Source organism: Eptatretus burgeri, chromosome 6 (assembly GCF_056783735.1).
Source record: "Eptatretus burgeri isolate ZD-2024b chromosome 6, Ebu_testis_v1, whole genome shotgun sequence".
In the NCBI taxonomy this organism is placed as follows: Eukaryota; Metazoa; Chordata; class Myxini; order Myxiniformes; family Myxinidae; genus Eptatretus; species Eptatretus burgeri.
Genome location: NC_140966.1, coordinates 98156464 through 98175444, shown reverse-complemented (window position 1 = coordinate 98175444; position 18981 = coordinate 98156464). Strand labels below are relative to the sequence as shown.

Below are 18981 nucleotides of genomic sequence, written 5' to 3'. Positions count from 1 at the left end.
CGGAGCTTTCGGAGAGACATCGTGAGAGTGCGAGATTTGTCAGGATTGAAAGACATGTTCCACGTGTTGGACCAGTTTTGATTTTATCCAGAGCTGCAGAGAGCGAAGAAGCTGTGGCTTGCCGGTCTGAGGGATGACAGATGTTAAGGCAGAGGGTGGAGTCATCAGCAAAGAGATAAAGAGGATTTTCCAGAGTCGGAGAGATCATTGATGAAAACCAGAAAAAGAACAGGGCCCAGAACGCTTCCTTGAGGAACTCCAGCCTGGACAGGAAGAGGGGATGAAAGAACTCCATTTCGGGCCACACGTTTGCTGTGACAGGAGAGGAAGTCTGCGAGACATGAGTGGAGATGGCCTTGGACACCATTGGAAGAGAGTTTGGTGAGCAGGGCAGGGTGCCAGACCATGTCAAAAGCACACGATATATTTTGGAATATGGCTCTGATTTCATGTCAGGCATTGAGGACCTCCATCCATTGTTGGGAGAGCAGAAGCAGCATATCCAGGGTGGAGAGACCTGGTCTGAAACCAAATTGATGTTCGGAAATCAAGCCATTGGAGAAGAGCAAGGAGTTCATATCTGAAGCAATGATGGATTCCATAACCTTACTGATGATTGGGAGAAGGCTGATTGGTCTGCAGTGACAGGGATCTGTTTTGGACCTTATTTATGCAGAGCGGTTACGTTTCCTCATTTCCAGTCAGACGGCAGGTGAACTTGAGCAAATGAGAGGGTGAATAGAACAGAGAGAGGGTGCGCAAGAGCAGAGGGGCAGGTTTTAGGACACGTGGGCTGATGCCGTTTGGACCGGTTGCAGAATCTGAATTGAGGTTTGACAGCAAACTCTCCACTTTGTCAGAAGAAAAGGACACAGAGTCCAGGGACAGCTGGTTGCAACTGAGTAATATGGGTACACAAAGCGATGAGTTTTGGAGACAATATTTAGATGCAAACACGAAGTTTAGGCATTCAGCCTTTTTACTTACAGTGTCAACAGTGCGGCCATTTAAGGTAAGGGAGTGAATGGAGGGGTAACATACACCAGAAACAGATTTGATGAGACGCCACCAGGATTTGGAGGAGGGACAGAGGTTGAGTTCAGACTTGAGAGAAGAAAGATGTTGTTTTCTGGCTCTCCTGAGGGTAGATACACATGTTCCAAGCTTGAAGGAAGGAACTGAGATTACCCTCAGTTGCATTTGCTTTGCACGAGGCAAAGGCAAGTTGTTTCCGGACATGGGAACCATGGGAGAGAACCTTCAGTGAACCATGGGAGGAAGGATAGGACCACTGTCGACGAGAGGGGATAAATCTGAGAGAAAGACCGAGACCGACACACACACACACACACACACAGACACACACAGACACAGACAGACACAGACAGACACAGACAGACACAGACAGACAGACAGACACAGACAGACAGACAGACAGACAGACAGACAGAGACAGAGACAGAGAGAGAGCGAGAGCGAGAGCGAGAGCGAGAGCGAGAGCGAGAGCGAGAGCGAGAGCGAGAGAGAGAGAGAGAGAGAGAGAGAGAGAGAGAGAGAGAGAGAGAGAAAGTTTCTTTGAAAGAATTTCCAGGATGAGTTGATGTTGGAGAAAGTCGCAATGGGAGATCAGTGTCGACGTTTGATGGCTGATTGAAGACCCTGCCAGTTAGCCTAAGTGAAATGAAAGACTCAACGGCACTGAGGTCGTTCTCCAACAGCCAGAGAGATGTCGACATTTGCAAGCATGTGGTCAGAAGAACCGATTGGAGCCGAGGAAGAACAGCAGATATTTTCAGGGAAATTTGTCAAAATCAGATCCAAAAGAGATGGAGTACCGTTGGTTGAGATCCGGGTCGGGAAGTTGACCAATTGAGTCAGTCCCAATGAATCGCAGAAGTATTTTGCTGAAGTGCCGTGGCAGGTGAGAGAGGTACCCACACCCAGCCAACTGGCATGATGCCAATTGAAGTCACCATATATGAGGGAGAGTTCGGATGAGAGTATAGAAGTTGGTCCATGTTTTCGGATAGTGAGGTGTAAATGGAGTCATCACTGTTTGGTGGACGGTACAGCACACATAGAAACATGAGGTGGGAGTGGAGGGAAAGCTGCAGCCAGAGGTATTCCTGGGGGTGTGGGGGAGTGAGGGCAGTGCACGGAGTGTGAGGAATGGAGTCTTTGATAAAGAGACCAACTCCTCCACCAGGACGAGGTTCAGGTCTGTCATAACGGAGGGGGGAGTAACCAGGGAGAGATACCAGGGAGTCAGAGACGTCTTGCAGGATGAAAGTTTCTGTTTGGCAAACCAGACCGAATCTGCCTGTGGCAACCTGAATGGAAATATGTCAGGTTTGAGCGAAGGCCCCCGATCATACTGTGAGGGAAGAGGGAGGGACGAGGCTTTGGATGCAAGGGAGGAGGGGGGAGGGAGGTAAGGAGAGTTGTTGAAAGAGTGTGGGAGATTACAGAAGATCTCGGGGAGAGGGCCAGATGAGGAGAAAAGGTGCTGTGGTGCTGCGTTGAGGTACAGTGGGGAGTAATGAGAGGGGGCAGAAGACAGTTCAGGATTTGAGGTGGAGTGATGGAATGGAGGAGAGAGGGCAGAGGAAGGCGGCAGCCCGATGGATGTGGGGAGGGAGGGCAACTTTGACAAGGGGGAGTGAGGGGTTGATTGTGGGGAGAAGGGTGAGAGTTGAGGGAGATCGATGAGAACCTTTAAATCATCATCACACCATTTGAAAGCCTTTATCCCTGTGCAGGGGTCAGCTTTTTGCGGGTTCCAATTATGGTACCCTTTCTTGTGGCAATGTTTTTACGGACGGGTGCCCTTCCTGACAGCAACCCTTCAGTCACCTTCGATCCTGCAGGGATAATTACCACGATACTGGTGCTCATTTCGCCGACCTTCAGAAGGATGACAGGCTGAATCAACCCCCTAATGCAAACTCAGCAGCAAGTAGGGCTCAAACTCAGGACCCCAAGGATCCCAAGCCACCGACTAAACCACTCAGCCACACAAGGCTCATGGTGAGAACCTTTAAATATCCTTTAAATGTGGAATTAAACTGAAATCTTCGATCACAAGGTCGAACGATGTTACTTGTTTTTGTATTTTTTATAATCACAACAAAGTCCACCTTTCCTTTGGGGGAGTGGGGGGGGGGTGACGGAGGGCAGGGGAGTGTGGGTGTGCATCCATCTGTTGTACATCTCAGCAAAGTGATCAATGATGGCATTCTCCGACACGTCATTGCTGTATGTAAGTAATGCTTGTTCCATGTTCATGTGTCTGATGATGAATCAAGTTGGATTTCAATCATAATGTGGCCTATCGTAGCCAAGGGGTAAAAACAGATTTGCAGCACATGCCCCATGGGACAGTGCCCAGCATTGCCTCTGATCTCAGGGAAAATAAATTTAAAATGGAAATGTTAAAAGGAAGAACAAAAGGACTGAGAAGGATCGACATTCAGGGAGGGGTATCTGACGACACTTCACCCGATATCAGTTGTAGAATTATGGACATAAGAAAGCACGAGTGAAATTAAGAGGATATCTGGAAATAATGGTTGGATAAATGTGTTTCACCGAATTGAACAGGAGGAATCACGAACAATGACTCAGGTGGGAACACCAGTGAGGACAATCCAAAATAGACATCTTCAGCACTGCATATTATTTGATCGTTCTGAGATTGTTTAAAATGTTTCTTAAATGTGGTTTCTTACCTGGATAGTTGTTGCACTTTCACGTTTCTTTTTCATATCGTTCCCGGCTCAGTATCCACTCACCGACTTCAATGACGACGACTGCTTCTTCCTTGGCAGGGAAAAGCAGGAAGTGACTCTTCACCCCACTTCTCTCAAGCCTGTGGGAAGACGCCACATCATCATAACGTGGACATGTATTCTTAGTAGTTTTTGACCTCAAACCATGTGGGGCTCACTGCCCTCATCATAATCCACTCAGATTCCCAAAAATCTACCCACCCATATCGGTGGAACTTCAGAGCTGAGTCTCGATCGTATTTGGGACTGAAACATGGACTGCAAGAGCTGCTGATATGTACAAGAACATCTGCTGATATGTTCCTGATCGCTCCGAGAACTTGATCACGAGGAATCCACATAGTTTGTTTCTCTGTCTGTTTGTTTGTCTGTCTGCCTGTCTGTTCGCAACTTTATGGCAAAACGGCTTTCGCAAACACCATTAAATTTAATCCACAGGTGGGCAATGAAGTTTGGACGACCCCATTAACTTTTGGGTCCAATTGGATCAAAGGTCAAGGTCAAGGTCACAAAAAGATCAAAATCGTTTTTCGCTCAAAACTTCGTCAAAAATGATCTGATTTACTTCAAACTAAGCTGATAGTGAACCTTATTGTATTTGTCACTTATAATTATACCCATTCCTATGGTGAAAAATGCATATTTGTGAAGATCGGAAGGGTCCGAGGTTTTGGGGGTCATGGTCATTGGTCAACATTACAAATTTTCCATTATAGATCAAAAAAGGTTTGGAATATGCATGTTTACCATGGAAGACATATATCAAGTCCTTTATTGGCTTTCATTTGACACCATGACCATTGACCTTACGTGGCCTTGAAAGGTCAAAATCTTTTTTGCTCATAACTTCATCAAAAATGTTTTAATTGACTTCAAACTAAGATTAAAATATTCCTTATAATCAACATTCAGGTGAAGGATGCATCAAATTTAAATTTGATCCCCAAAATAACGTTATGCCTTAAATGGGTGGGATTTGTTGTGCCTGGCACCACTTGTTATTATTTTTCTTTTGGCCCCATCTGTCAGAGCTGAAGAATCACTTTAAAATTTTGTCTCCAATTCTGGATTCATATCTTCACCAAAATCGAATCAATTTGCCCTTGTCTCTCACCCAACCTGTACACCAAGCTTCGTCCGGATCCGTCCACAACAGTTTGAGATATCGTACGATGTATCCTTTTTCGCCCCATTTCTGAATGGTGAAGAATCACTAAAAATTCCAGTCGTCAGATTTAGATCTTCACCAAACTCGAATCAGTTCGGCCTTATCACACACCCAACCTGCCGACAAAATTTCATCAGAATCTGTCCATGACTTTTTGACACATCCTGCACACAAACAAACAGACAAACAGGGGTGAAAACATAACCTCCTTCCACCTTCTGTGGTGGAGGTATTCAGAGTATTTTTGGAGAGAAATGAAAGATTTTTCTCTTATAACCAACAGTGACATGTTTAGCATTCCCACGTGAACCCAGGACTCATGATGTGGGAATCACAGATTCAAATCCACACACGATATTCGTTTGTTCCTGGTCTGGTTCTTGCATTCCTGGTCCTCTTGTTTTGGTCAGAGAAAGGAACTCCGGCGTGTTACATCATGGAAAGTTAGTTTGTTGATGGTCGAGCAGGAAATTTCAAATGTAAACATTTAAGAAAGGTGGAAAAAGGGCCAAAAAGGATGTACATGAGGGGGGGGCGTGGGGGAGGGGTATCTTACTCTTTCTCACTCGATATCATTTGTTGATTAGAGTTCACAGAACATGTTCACCCACATTGTCTTGAGAAACAAGGACATGGACATGGTCTCCGACGCAAAAATCTGATTGGTCCTGATGACATGAAATGCTGTTATATTTTGTCCAAGAACTGTTGAACGGAATAACTGAAAAAAGACTGAATATGTGCACGTGTCCGATCGGGACAAATTCAGAGACAAAATTCTGTTAAACTGTAAACTTGTCTTCAGATTCATGTTCTGATTCGTGTTCAAAATGTAACATTCAATTTAAATAAGTTCCTCCTCCATCATAAACTGAGAAGATGGACAGACACATGAACTGATTGTGAAACTCCACTGTTTTGCTTTGTGTGTGTGTGTGTGGGGTAAATATTGGAAGTGTTGAGTGTAATTTAATATAAATTACAAGGAAATCTGGAAATAATGGAGAGGTGAATGTGTTTTCTGGGATTTAACTGGAGGAATCATGAACAATGGAATCAGGAGGGAACACCAGCGAGGTCAATCCAAAATTTACATCTTCATCACTGTCAATTATTTCAGAGTTTGGAGATTGTTGAAATGTTTGTAAAATATGGTTTCTTACCTGGATGGTTGTTGCACTTTGGTGTTTCTTCTTCAAATTGTATCGAACCAGGTTGCGACCTGCTTGGATGATAACGACTGCTTCCTCCTTGGCAGGGTAAACCAGGACATTATTCTTCACCCCCCTTCTCTTATGTCCATGGGAAGACACCACAACATCACAAAGTGGAGTCGAGTTCTTCATGGATTTCAAACTCGCATCACATGATGCAGTGCCACAATCAAGACCCAAACGAAGTGGAATAACTTTCCCCATCTGCACTCGGCGCTGGTGTTCAAGATCGAAGTCTCGATCATATTTGGGACAAAAACCTGGACTTCGAGAACTCGGCCTGCTGGAATGACCCTGATGGCTCTGAGAACCTGATTGAGAGGAATTCCCCTGAAAAGTAACGATGTTCTCATTGTGGGTTTTCTTCAGATGGTTCCTCGTTCTGTAGCCACGGTAGTTTGTCTGCAGAGAAAAGGGTAGATTAAAATGATGGGAGAAGCTTCATTCAACTAATCACATTGGATAAGGATTTGGATAAACATCAGTTGGAGATGGTTATCTGTTCGTTGTTAAATTAAGATATGTTACAGCCATCCACAGCAGATGGTTGAACAATCACGTGACAGGCATTGCAGGTCTGTTCCTCACAAATCTAAACGTTGCACACATGATCTGATTCCAGGAGTTATTTTCATTTTTACAGTGAGTGATGATAAAGACCCTGTCACACACCCAACCTGTCGACCAAATTTCATCTGGATCCGTCTACAACGTTTTGAGATTTCATTCACATAGACAGGAAGGGGTGAAAAAAATATCCTCCTTCAGCCTCAGCGGCAGAGGTTAATATGGGAAACGAGACCAGCACTCGTACCGTAGTTCATTGAACACACGACTATTGTGGCCCAGATACCCGAATCATCCTTGCACCCTATTATATCACACACAATGCCATTATCCGAAGCTTTATTGATGTTTGGAATGTTTATCAACCACTTTTGTTCACATCAAGGCTAAATTGTATCAATGGAGGTGAATATGAAAAACAATTCAAACTAGATTCTCCATGTCGAGTCGATCAAATGTATGAACTTTCACTTTCGATCTGTTTCAATGTTATGGAGAAGATTTTTTTTTAACATCATTCTTTTCAATCCAACATGGCTGCCAGACCACGTGACTGATGTCAAAAATTTACTTCTTCCCTCACATCGGGTCGTAGATCAGATTCATGAAGTTTCAGATTTTTCGAATAGGGATTTTGATTCAACAAATTATGGCTGGAATACCACTTCACCAATGATGTCATCGTTGTGACCCAAAATACCCCAGGGGAGATCACGACATTTTTTTTTGAAAACATTGTCGAGGATTGTGTCAGAGCAAACATGCAGAACACACAACAAGGTGAGCAGGAGACAAGAGGGGTGAGCAATAGAATTACAAAACAGTGGGGAACAGAGACATTAGGAGATCTGTGGAAGGGAGAGGGATGGGGCACGGCACGTGAGTAAACAAGATGGTACTTCAGGGACTTTCAGGAAGGAAAGCAGGGAATTTGAAGGTGGTGGGTATGGGGTGGATTAAAGGGGGTAGAAAAGATCGTGGGTTTGTGTGGGGAAAGATATGAGATGGGGGTGAACAACTGCTTTGAAGACCTGAAGGAAGGAATGGGATTGAAGAGAGTGTGGGAGATTGTTGTGGAGGTGGGAAAAAACAGAGGAATGAAAGAATGAAGGTGAGCAGTGATTCTTGATTTTGGCAGTTTCACCAGAAGGGGTTTTTTGTCAGACCTTTTGCACACTGTGGAAATATAGGGGAAATGGGGGAGGGGGGTAGAGCACAGCCAGAGCAGTGGAGGGGGAGACAAGAGCAGAGAGGAGAGGGTAGAAGATAGACATGTTCCAAGTGTTTGACAAGCAAGTGATTGTATCCAGATCTGCAGAGGGTGAAGAGACTGCTGTCTGCCGACGAGAGAGATGAGAGATGCCACGGCAGAGGGTGAAGTCATCAGCAAAGAGATAAAGAGGATTTTCCAGAGAATCGGAGAAATCATTGATGAAAACCAGAAAAAGCACAGGGCCCAGAAAACTTGGACAGGAAGAGGAGATGTGTGAGAGACAGAGAGAGACAGAGACAGAGACAGAGAGACAGAGAGACAGAGAGACACAGAGAGACACAGAGAGAGACAGAGAGAGACAGAGAGAGACAGAGAGAGACAGAGAGAGACAGAGAGAGACAGAGAGAGACAGAGAGAGACAGAGAGAGACAGAGAGAGACAGAGAGAGACAGAGAGAGACAGAGAGAGACAGAGAGAGACAGAGAGAGACAGAGAGAGACAGAGAGAGACAGAGAGAGACACAGAGAGACACAGAGAGACACAGAGAGACACAGAGAGACACAGAGAGACAGAGAGACAGAGAGAGCCATGAAGAACCATGCATCGACCATAACTGAAGAAGAAGCCTGCGAGCCATGAGTGGGGATTGCCTGGGATACCATAAGAGGAGAGTTTGCTGATCAATGCAGGATGCCAGGCCGTATTGAAAGCTCATGATATGTCGATGGAGATGGCTCTGATCTCATGTCTGCTATTAAGGACCTCCATATATTGTTCGGAAAGCAGAAGCAGCATGTCCAGGCAAGAGTGATGTGGTTTGAATCCAAATTGCTGATCGAAAATCAAGCCGTTGGAGAAGAGGAATGATTTAATGTCGGAAATAATGCTGCATTCCATGACCTTGCTGATGACTGGGAGCAGGCTGATTTATCTGCAGCTGCAGGGACCAGTTTTTACACCTTTTTTAAGAAGAGCGGTGAGGTTTGCATATTTCCAAGCAGATGGGAGATGACGTTGAGCAAATCAGAAGGTGAAAAGAACAGAGAGAGGGTGAGCAGGAACAGCAGTGCAGGTTTTTAGGACACATTGGCTGATGCTATCCTGACAGGTTGCAGAATCAGTCGTGGTTTGAGGTCAGGGAGGGGATGGAGGGGAAACATACACCAGAATCAGACTTAACCAGATGCCCCATATTTGGAGGATGGAGACAGGTTTGAGAGTTCAGACTACAGATGAGAAAGATTCCTGGCTCTCCTGAGGGGAGATACACACTTATTCTGAACGTTGTGGAAGGAATTGAGATTGCCTTCAGTTGGATTTGCTATTCATGAAGCGAAGGCAAGTTATTTCAGGACAACAGCCTCGCCACAATCTTCAATGTACCATGGGCTGGATGAAGGGAAGGACAACTGAAGATGAGATGGGACAAATCTGTGCATGAGAGACAGCAAGTTTCTTTGAAAGAATTCCCAGGATGAGTTAATGTCGGAGATCGGAGAAATTGGAGAACAGTCTCGAAGTTTGGTGGCTGCCTGAAGTCTTTGCCAGTCGGCCTGAGTGAAATTCCAGACTCATCGGTGCGAAGATGGATCTCCAAGAACGGCCAGAAATGACCACTTCAACAATCACTTGGTCACATGAACCGATTGGAGCAAGAGAAGAACAGCAGAGATGAGAGGTGAAATTGGTCAAAATCAAATCCAGGAAAGATGGAGTGCTGTTGGCTGAGATCTTGGTCGGGAAGTTTACAGACTGATTCAGTCCCAATAGTTCTGCAGCACAGCAAACCATTTGTTCGATTTTTCATAAAAGCACCAAAATTGGCACATAAGTTGACCAATGTATTCTGAACAATTCTGGATATGGAGCCACTCGAGATTTTGCCTTGGTCAGCTTTGGCGGCCATTTTCCAAAATGGCCGCTAATCTACTTCAACAACATGGGATATCTGTCATTGTTATTCTCTTTGTAGGTTTCTCAGAGGTGATAAATACTCCATGTGATGTGCATTTACAAAGGAAAACAATACGAATGTCATTTGTGTTGATTTATTATATTTCTAACCATTGTTTTGGGGAAAAATGGTCATTTTTATGGGAAAATCCATTTTCGCACACAGCATCAGTGAGAGGTTCAGAATTCAAGTTCGAACCTTAGACACAGACACCGTCGTCTTGGCGGTGATGGTAGCCCAGGCACTACCATGCGTGGATGAACTCTGGATTGCCTTTGGGACGGCAAGAACTACCGCAACATCCCTGCCCATGAAATAGCTGCCTCCATCGGTCCACAGAAGGCACGTGCCCTCCCTGTCTTCCACGCCATGACCGGATGTGACAAGGTATCAGCATTCGTGGGACATGGGAAGAAATCTGCCTGGGCCACATGGAACTCGTTTCCAGAACTGACAGATTATCTTGTGACCCTGACCACCACACCAGTCAACATCCAGGATGACACAATGCACTGCATTGAAAGGTTTGTGGTGCTCCTCTTTGACCGCATCAGTCCATATACGGACGTTAACGAGGCCAGAAAGAAACTCTTCGCCAAGAGGAACTCCGTCCAGCGCATCCCACCTACCTACGATGCTTTGGAACAGCAAGTGAAGAGATCAGTCTTCCAGGGTGGCTATGGCTGGTGGCAAACAGAGGATGGGACCTACGAACCACTCTGGACCAGACTCCCTGAGGCTTCAAAAAGCTGCTTCGAGCTGGTGTCGTGCGGCTGCAAAAAAGGCTGAAGAAACCGCTGCAAATGCAAGAAGGCTAATCTGCAATGCACTGGACTGCGTGCTTGTGAAGGATAATGCCAGTCGACAGACGCAGTAGACACCGACTGAGATATCGGCCTTGCTTAGAATGTACAAATGCAAAGTCGCATTGCTTGAAAAGTGTTGACTTCTTGATCCAGAGCCAGTACACTTGAGCTCAGAAACTCATATTGTACTAGTCTGATGTATGCCTGTACCATGTGTTCTGGTAGAATGGTAGTAGACAGTAAACCGTAGCCGCTTCAAAGTGAAGTGTGCAATAATTTGACGACATTTTCTGAGTTTGTCATTATCACGATTATCAGTTCCCTTTTCAAAATAGAGTAAAGTATGTAATCTATAATGCAATTTTTGTTGATTCCAAACCCATTGAATGTGATGAATATCATTTCTCTTGTTCTCAAGGCAATAATGGGTACTTTTCAGCGAAAAGTTTCAGGAGAGCAGCAATTTACAAATCAAATAATGGCTTTTTTACCGAAAATACTGGCTCATAAGATTTGAATTCGCCTTTTCATGGTCAATTTACTGAATTTTACACTTTCCTTATATCTACCACCAATACTATAAGAAAATAAGAGCAAATAGCCAATTTCGCTGAAGTAGAATGGTGGCCATTTTGGAAAATGCTCGCCGAAGCTGACCAAGGCACAATCTCGGGTGGCTCCATATCTAGAATTTTTCGGAATACATTATTCGACATGTGCACCAATTTTGGTGCTTTTATGCAAATTGGAACAATTGATCTGAAATATCAGACGACGCTGCAGGACCACAATGAGTCGCAGAAGTCCTTTGCTGAAGTGTAATGTCAGGTGCGAGACATACCCACACCCAGCCAACTGGCATGATGACAATTGACATCAAAACATATGAGGAAGACAGAATTTGGATGAATGGATAGAAGTTGGTCCATGTTTTCGGCGAGCGAGATGTAAATGGAGGAAGTGACATCACTGCTTGGTGGACAGAACAACACACTTTGAAGAAGAGGTGTGATTGGAGGGGAAGCCATAGCCAGAGGTATTCCTGGGGGTATGGAAGAGTGAGGGCAGTGCATGGAAAGTGAGGAAGAGTTTTTGATAAAGAGTGCAACTCTTCCGCCAGGGCGAGGGTCGGGTCTATGACATCGGAGGACGGAACAACCAGGGAGAGAAATTAAGGAGTCAGAGACGTCTTGAAGGAGGAACATTTCTGTTCAGCAGATTATGTCTGGTTTGTAAGTGGGAACCTGCATGGAGAGATCAGTCAGATTCGAGCAAAGCCCTGGATGTTTGAGGTCCACAATGTTAAGGAAGAGTCAAGGGAGGAGGCTATGGATGCAGGAGAGGGGAGGGGGAGGAAGGGAGAGATGTTGACAGTGTGTAAGAGATTGCAGGAGAGTGCCGGATGTGGAGGTGGACGAATGGCTCAGTGGTGATGGGATGTGGCACATTGGGGAGTAACAAGAGAGGGGGCAGAAGGAAGTCGGCGATTGGAGGAGGTGGAGGAATGCGTTTGAAGAGAGAGAGGGTGGCAGAAGGAGGCAGCTTTGTGGATGTGAGGGGGAGTTTTGAGAAGGGGGAGTGCACAAGGAGATTCGAAGCGGACAGGCAAGGGGGGAAATTGGAGGGAGGAGGGGGAGAGAGAGAATTTAGTGAGAAGGGTGAGGGGGAAGGATGGGGAGGGAGGGAAGTGAAGTTTGCTTTGAAGAGGGAGGAAGAAGCTGATTTGAGAGGGAGGGTTGAGAGGGAAGCTTTTAGAGGGAAGGGAGACAATGAGAACAGGCATGGCAATGGGGGAGGAGGGAGAAGGGAGATTGCAAAGAGGGGAAGGATGAGACTGGGTATTGGTATGGAAAAGATGGGAGCAGGTAAGTTGGAGGAACAAGATTTGAGGAGTTGGGAAGAGTGGGAGGTACGATGAGTGGAAAGATAGAGCACATTTGAGATGTTGAGGAGTGTCCTGAATGAGAGAATGAGATATTTGTTCAGTTGGAAAGGAAACCACAGATGTTTGAACACGACACAGTTTTGCAGACCAGAGGGGGAGGGAGCAGAGGGCAATGGAGAGGTGCAAAGAGAAGGTACGATGGGGGACAACATGGGAGGAGAAAGGAGGTTATGTTACAGAAGAGTGAGGAGGAGGTAGGTTTAAGGAAATTGGGTGAATTTGCACTGAAGTTGGAAAAAATAAGAACGATTGATGGAAAACAAACAAGCATTGCAACATGGGTTTTTTTTTTAATTTGTAGGTCAGAGATATGTTGAAATAGGTTGGAGGATGGATCGAGTGCTGGAGAGTTGAAAGAATGGAGAGGTCCACCCGGAAGAGAGATAATCTCCAGTAGAGGTGCACCAGGGAGAGAGAGATTCATAGAACACATGATACCACGCTGTCTTGAGAAACAAGGACATGGGCGGCATCTACAACCAGCAAATTTCATTGGTCGCGATGACACGTAATGATGTAATATTTTGTCCAAGTCCTGCATAAATGTAAGGGTTTTGAAAGTACTCAGAAGGCGTTTTGTGTTCCTCACATAACAAGAATTAAACTATTATTTTGTGTTAAAATAACAAGAATATAATTTCATTTCAATAAAATAAAGATTTTACAGGTTGAAGAAAAATAATTCCAGAAGTTTACAGACGTTGAGAAGGAGTCCATCACACCACCGTATTTTACACGTGACATTAATTATTTGTGTCTGTTGTTTGTGTCCTTTATAATGTCCTTAAACAGAGTTTCCTGTTTGGAATGACTTTCAATGCTGCTTGACTGCCAGACAGGCAGAAATAATAAAGAAATGTCACTCCTCTCTGCACATGTGTGATCGAGACAAATTCAGAGCCAAACAATTGTAAACTTCAGGGTTGTTTTCCACTTCATGTTCAAAATAAAACATTAAATTTAAATCAAGTTGTTCGTCAATCATAAACTGATGTTTGTGGACAGAAGTAAACCAAGTGTTTTAGCATGCTGTGCGCTGCACGTGGGTGGGGTAAATATTGGAAGTGTTGAATGTAATTTTATGTAAATTACAAGGATATCTGGAAATAATGGAGAGGTGTATGTGTTTTCTGGGATTGAACTGGAGGAATCATTAACATTGTATTCAGGAGGGAACACCAGCGAGGTCAATCTAAAATTTACATCTTCATCACTGGAGATTATTTCAGGGTTGAGAGATTGTTAAAATGTTTGTAAAATGTGGTTTCTTACCTGGATGGTTGTTGCACTTTGGTGCTTCTTTTTCAAGTCGTTTCTGACCATGTATCCTCTGTAACCTGCTTGAATGACGACAACTGCTTCTTCCTTTGCAGCGTCAACCTGGAAATTACTCTTCCTCAGAATTTTCTCAAATCCGTGGGAAGACACCACAGTGTCACAATGTGGAGATGGTTTGTTGATGGATTTCAATCTCGTATCACATGGTGTTGTGCCACCATCATGGCCTGAACGAGGTTGAATGACTTTACCCATCTGAACTCGACGCTGGTGATCAAGAGATGAGTCTTGATCACACTTGGGACTCAAACTTGGACTACGAGAGCTCAGTCTGCTAATATGTCCCTGATCGCTCCTACAACTCGAATGAGAGGATTTCACTTCTTTCGCTGCTGGTTTGTGCTGTAAATTGACAATGACATTCACATCATGGCTTTTCTTCAGATTCTTCCTCACTCTGTATCCACGGTAGTTTGTCTGCAGAGAAAATGGCAAATTAAAATGATGGGAGAAGCTTGATTCAACCAGTCACAGTTGATGGCGATTTGGATAAACATCAGTTTGAGATGATCAGTTCACAGTTGAATTTATATATACCGGTGTGTGTGTGTGTGTGTGTGTGTGTGTGTGTGTGTGTGTGTGTGTGTGTGTGTGTGTGTGTGTGTGTGTGTTACGAATTTCAGAATCCGGTCTGATGAATACATCCACATATCCAGGTCCTCAGACAGTGATTTCCTTGAATGCATGTTCAGATGAGCTCCATCCCCATTTCTAATGGGATTTTAAATGTGATGCGTTGAGGAGGGAAAAGAATGGATCCTCTCTCTTATGGGATGTTTTTTTTGTTCTTAACGACAGAAACGTTTGCACACATTTCTTTTGCGAGCGCCGGCGCCCGCCCTTATTTTTCCTCAGCAACGTTTATGCACATATTTTTTTCGTGAGCGCACGGGATGTCATGGTAACAGTAGGCACGTGGAGCGGGGTGAGCTTGGGGGGACTCTGCGCCCGCCGAGATGGGCTACAGATATAAAGAGAATTGGAGGTCCATTCTGTGGAGGAGAAGAGAGCGAGAGGGCAAGTGAGCCAAAAACAAAGCGAGAGTTGAAGCACGTGAGGGAAGAAGCGAGCCAGAGAGGAATCGTGCAAGTGAGCAAGCACCGCAAGTGCTCCGTGTGTGGTGTCTGATCAGCGCCAACCACGAGACAATTCGTCTTTCCCAGTGCTTGAGTAAGCGAGTGTGTGGTGCACGTGAGCAGCTCCGAGTGAGGCACGGGTTGGTCACCAACGTGTGAGGTGCGGGTTGGTCACCAACGTGTGAGGTGCGAGTCAGTGTCCGACGGACCGTGTGGGTCACTCGACGTCACCAGTTCCATGAAGTGTGAGGAGCTGCCCGTGTTGCAGCACCAGGGTCTAAACCCACGACAGACGATCTCGTGGCCATCCTAGATGTCGACTGGCGTTGAAGGCTGTTCGCGAGAGGGTGCACGCCCAGGCTGGGTGCTGGCGATGGACGTGATACGCACGCACACATTTCAGGATGTTTTCACTTCACGGACAACTACTCTCTGGTGAGCGAGACGACCCTGATCCCCCCTCCCCCCCGAATGATCTGCTGGGTAACCTTGTCTGTGTTTAGCTCTAAGTCAACCCACCCACCCCCCAATGCTCTCTGTCTCTTTCTCGGCACTTTGGTTGATTTTGCCTGAGCAATTATTCATTTCGGTTGCTTTGAAACATATTCATTTATTTACCTCAGAAAATAAAAAGTTCTCTTTATTTGTTTATTTTATTCTTAATAAATCATTTGTTGACTTCCAACCTGTCCATGTTTGTCCTTTCCTTCCATTGGTCTGGCATTGTCTGAACCGAGACAGACTGGGAGGTAATTACCACAGATTTGACCAAAAATCGTCGTCAGGCACCAACGGTAAAAACGCTCGACCGCCCTAATTAAAATCAAATCGAGATAACATTGGTGCATTGCCGAGGACGTGCTCCCTGCTCAGGTAACCATGTGACCTCCAGTTAAACAGAATAATTGGACAATCGATACTGGAACTCGTGGTAAACTGGGTGGCTTTTGTGGTTTTAAAACAACCCACCATACCACAACGTTAATTATGAGCGGTGGCCCCAGGTCCGGCTTTTCAGAGGACAACTGGGGATTAATCCCCCTGAGTGACAAGCTGGTATATATATATATATATATATATATATATATATATATATATATATATATATATATATATATATATATATATATATATATATATATATATATATATATATTGTTGCGGGCCAGGGGTCGGTGGTGAGAACGACCGCGAGGTTCGGGCCATGTCACACCTTGACGTTTTAGCCAGCAATGGCAACGTATAAAAATGTATGTAAAACGTTGGCGTACGCTGAAATTTTAATGTTTTTTTTTTTTAAGTTTTGGACATATATTTCATATTTTGGACATCACAAGTTGGACGTATGCATAACGTATTAGTAACGTACACAGAACGTTTTAGCCACATATAGATAACTTAGACAAACGAATGATTAGCGTGTTGTCGGCATTCACAACCTATGCCCAACGCTAGTCTAACGTATGCAAAGCGCGCTGCACGTATCACCGACGATCACGTGGCATTGCCTATTAAAAAGCTGCCGCTCGCCGATTTAAATCATAACCGCCTGAGAATTGGAAGTGTCAACATCGCAGTCACACTGACGATTTCGCCAGCGGATGCCGATCTCTGAAAAATTTGTCTAAAACACTGTCACACGTCAAATGCGTTCTGGGTAAGTTGTGTATACGTTAAGAGCACGCTGAAAAACACTGCCATACATCGTAATACGCTTTGTACGTCGTGAAATTTCAAGCATGCTGAATATTTTACGACCAACTCGCCGTATGGCTCACAAGTTCCGCTACGCTGGGAATAAGTTGTCGGCACGTTCTGCGATCGTTGACACACTTCGACACAAGTTCTTCTAAGTTACTCATAAGTCAAAACACGTTGAGGTAATGTTTAGCATACCCAAAACTTATTTTCTCCGTCAAGGCACACTTTCTTTTTTTTATCGTTGGTTCCGTGAAGGCACGTGAATAAATATCCGAAGTTGTTGTTGTTGTTGTTTTTTTATTTTTTATAGTCTCACGAATTTTAAAATATATTCGGACATTTGCTTTTAAGTTTCGACGTCAACGTGACAATCTCCTCAAACAGAAAATATTCACAGAGGAGGAACTAAGAATAAGACGAGCAAAGTGAAGAGGCAATCGGACGTGACGTAACAGCACGTGACGAAATATCGGAAGTTGGTGTTGGTTTTTTTTTTTTTTTAACGCTGCCAATACGCCATTATTCGGCAGCTGTAAATTTGAAACACATTCAGTAAGTAATGTGGTCGTCCGGAAGACATCAATCAAATACGTCTACATACGTCAAGATGCGTTGGAGGTACGTTACACATACATTCAAAGCACGTTACTCAGGTTAGAAATAAGTTTTGGTTACGTTAAGCATTACCTCGACGTGTTTAGACTTATGAGTAACTTACAAGTAACATGTGTCAACGTGTGCCAACGATCGCATAACGTGCCTCGACGTGTGTCAACGATCGTGTAACATGCCTGCAACACGTTACTCAAAGGTTAAAAATAAGTTTCAGGTACGCTAATCATGACCTCGACGTGTTTCGAATTATGAGTAACTTACAAGTAATGTGTGTCAACGATCGCAGAACATGCCTTCAACTTATTCCCAGCGTATGCGGAACGTGTGAGCCATACGCCAGCATACGTCGTAAAATTTCAAGCATGCTAAAATTTGCGGACAACCGCAAAGCACAACGAATAAAGCCAGCGTACTACGATGTATGGCAGTGTTTTTCAGCGTGCTCTTAACGTATTATATCCACAACTTACCCATAACATATTTGACGTGTGCCAGCGTTTTTGACAAATTTTTCATAAATCTGCATCGCTGGCTAAATGGTCAAGGTGTGACAGCCCCTTAAGGGGTAACCATGTGACCTCCAGTTAAACAGAATAATTGGACGATAGACACTGGAACTCATGGTGAACTGGGTGGCGTTTGTGGTTTTAAAACAACCCACCATACCACAACGTTAATTATGAGCGGTGGCTCCAGGTTGGCTCTTTAGAGGACAATCGGGGATTAATCCCCCGAAGTGACAAGCTGGTGTCTCGGTACCCGTGGCCGCAACAATATATATATATATATATATATATATATATATATATATATATATATATATATATATATATATATATATATATATATATATATATATGTGTATATATATATATGTGTATATATATATGTATGTGTATATATATATATATATATATATATATATATATATATATATATATATATATATATATATATATATATATATATATATATATATATATATATATATATATATATATATATATATATAATCTTTCTTCTTCTTCTTTCGGCTGCTCCCGTTAGGGGTCGCCACAGCGGATCATCCGTATGTCCGCATTGTGATTTGGCTCATGTTTTACGCCGGATGCCCTTCCTGACGCAACCCTGGTCGCCTCTTACGACACAGGGATATGGTACACCTATTTTAACCGGGGTATACACCGGCCCAGTACACTGGTACTCATTTCGCCGACCTCGGAAGGATGACAGGCTGAGTCAACCCCCTGGTGTATTAATTCAGTGGCTCAACGGGGTTTGAACTCAGGACCTTTTGGATCCCAAGCCGCTGCCCTAACCACTGCACCAACACCAGGCATATATACATATACATATATATACATATACATATATACATACATATACATACATATATATATATATATATACATATATATATACATATACATATATATACATATACATATATATATATACATATACATATATATACATATATATATATACATATACATACATATATATATATATATATATATATATATATACATACATACATATACATACATATATATACATACACATATATATATATAGTTGCAGGCCAGGGGTCGG

General features: G+C 43.9%; 1 protein-coding gene across 2 annotated transcripts in view; it reads right to left on the bottom strand.

The window, feature by feature from the left end:
* Nucleotides 1-1504: 1504 nt before the first annotated feature.
* LOC147025428 (uncharacterized) overlaps nt 1505-18981 on the bottom strand; it is a 64133-nt gene continuing 46656 nt past the window's right edge. The window contains exons 9-11 of one of the 2 annotated variants that reach the window (XM_085886395.1): nt 13928-14410; nt 6120-6572; nt 1505-3868 (exon numbers count right to left, since the gene is read on the bottom strand). In XM_085886395.1, the coding sequence (XP_085742521.1) occupies nt 3863-3868; nt 6120-6572; nt 13928-14410 (942 nt within the window). In that variant the 3' untranslated portion in view covers nt 1505-3862. Of the gene's footprint in view, nt 3869-6119; nt 6573-12580; nt 13191-13927; nt 14411-18981 lie in introns of those variants that run through there. The other variant, XM_085886393.1, reaches the window with a different exon arrangement.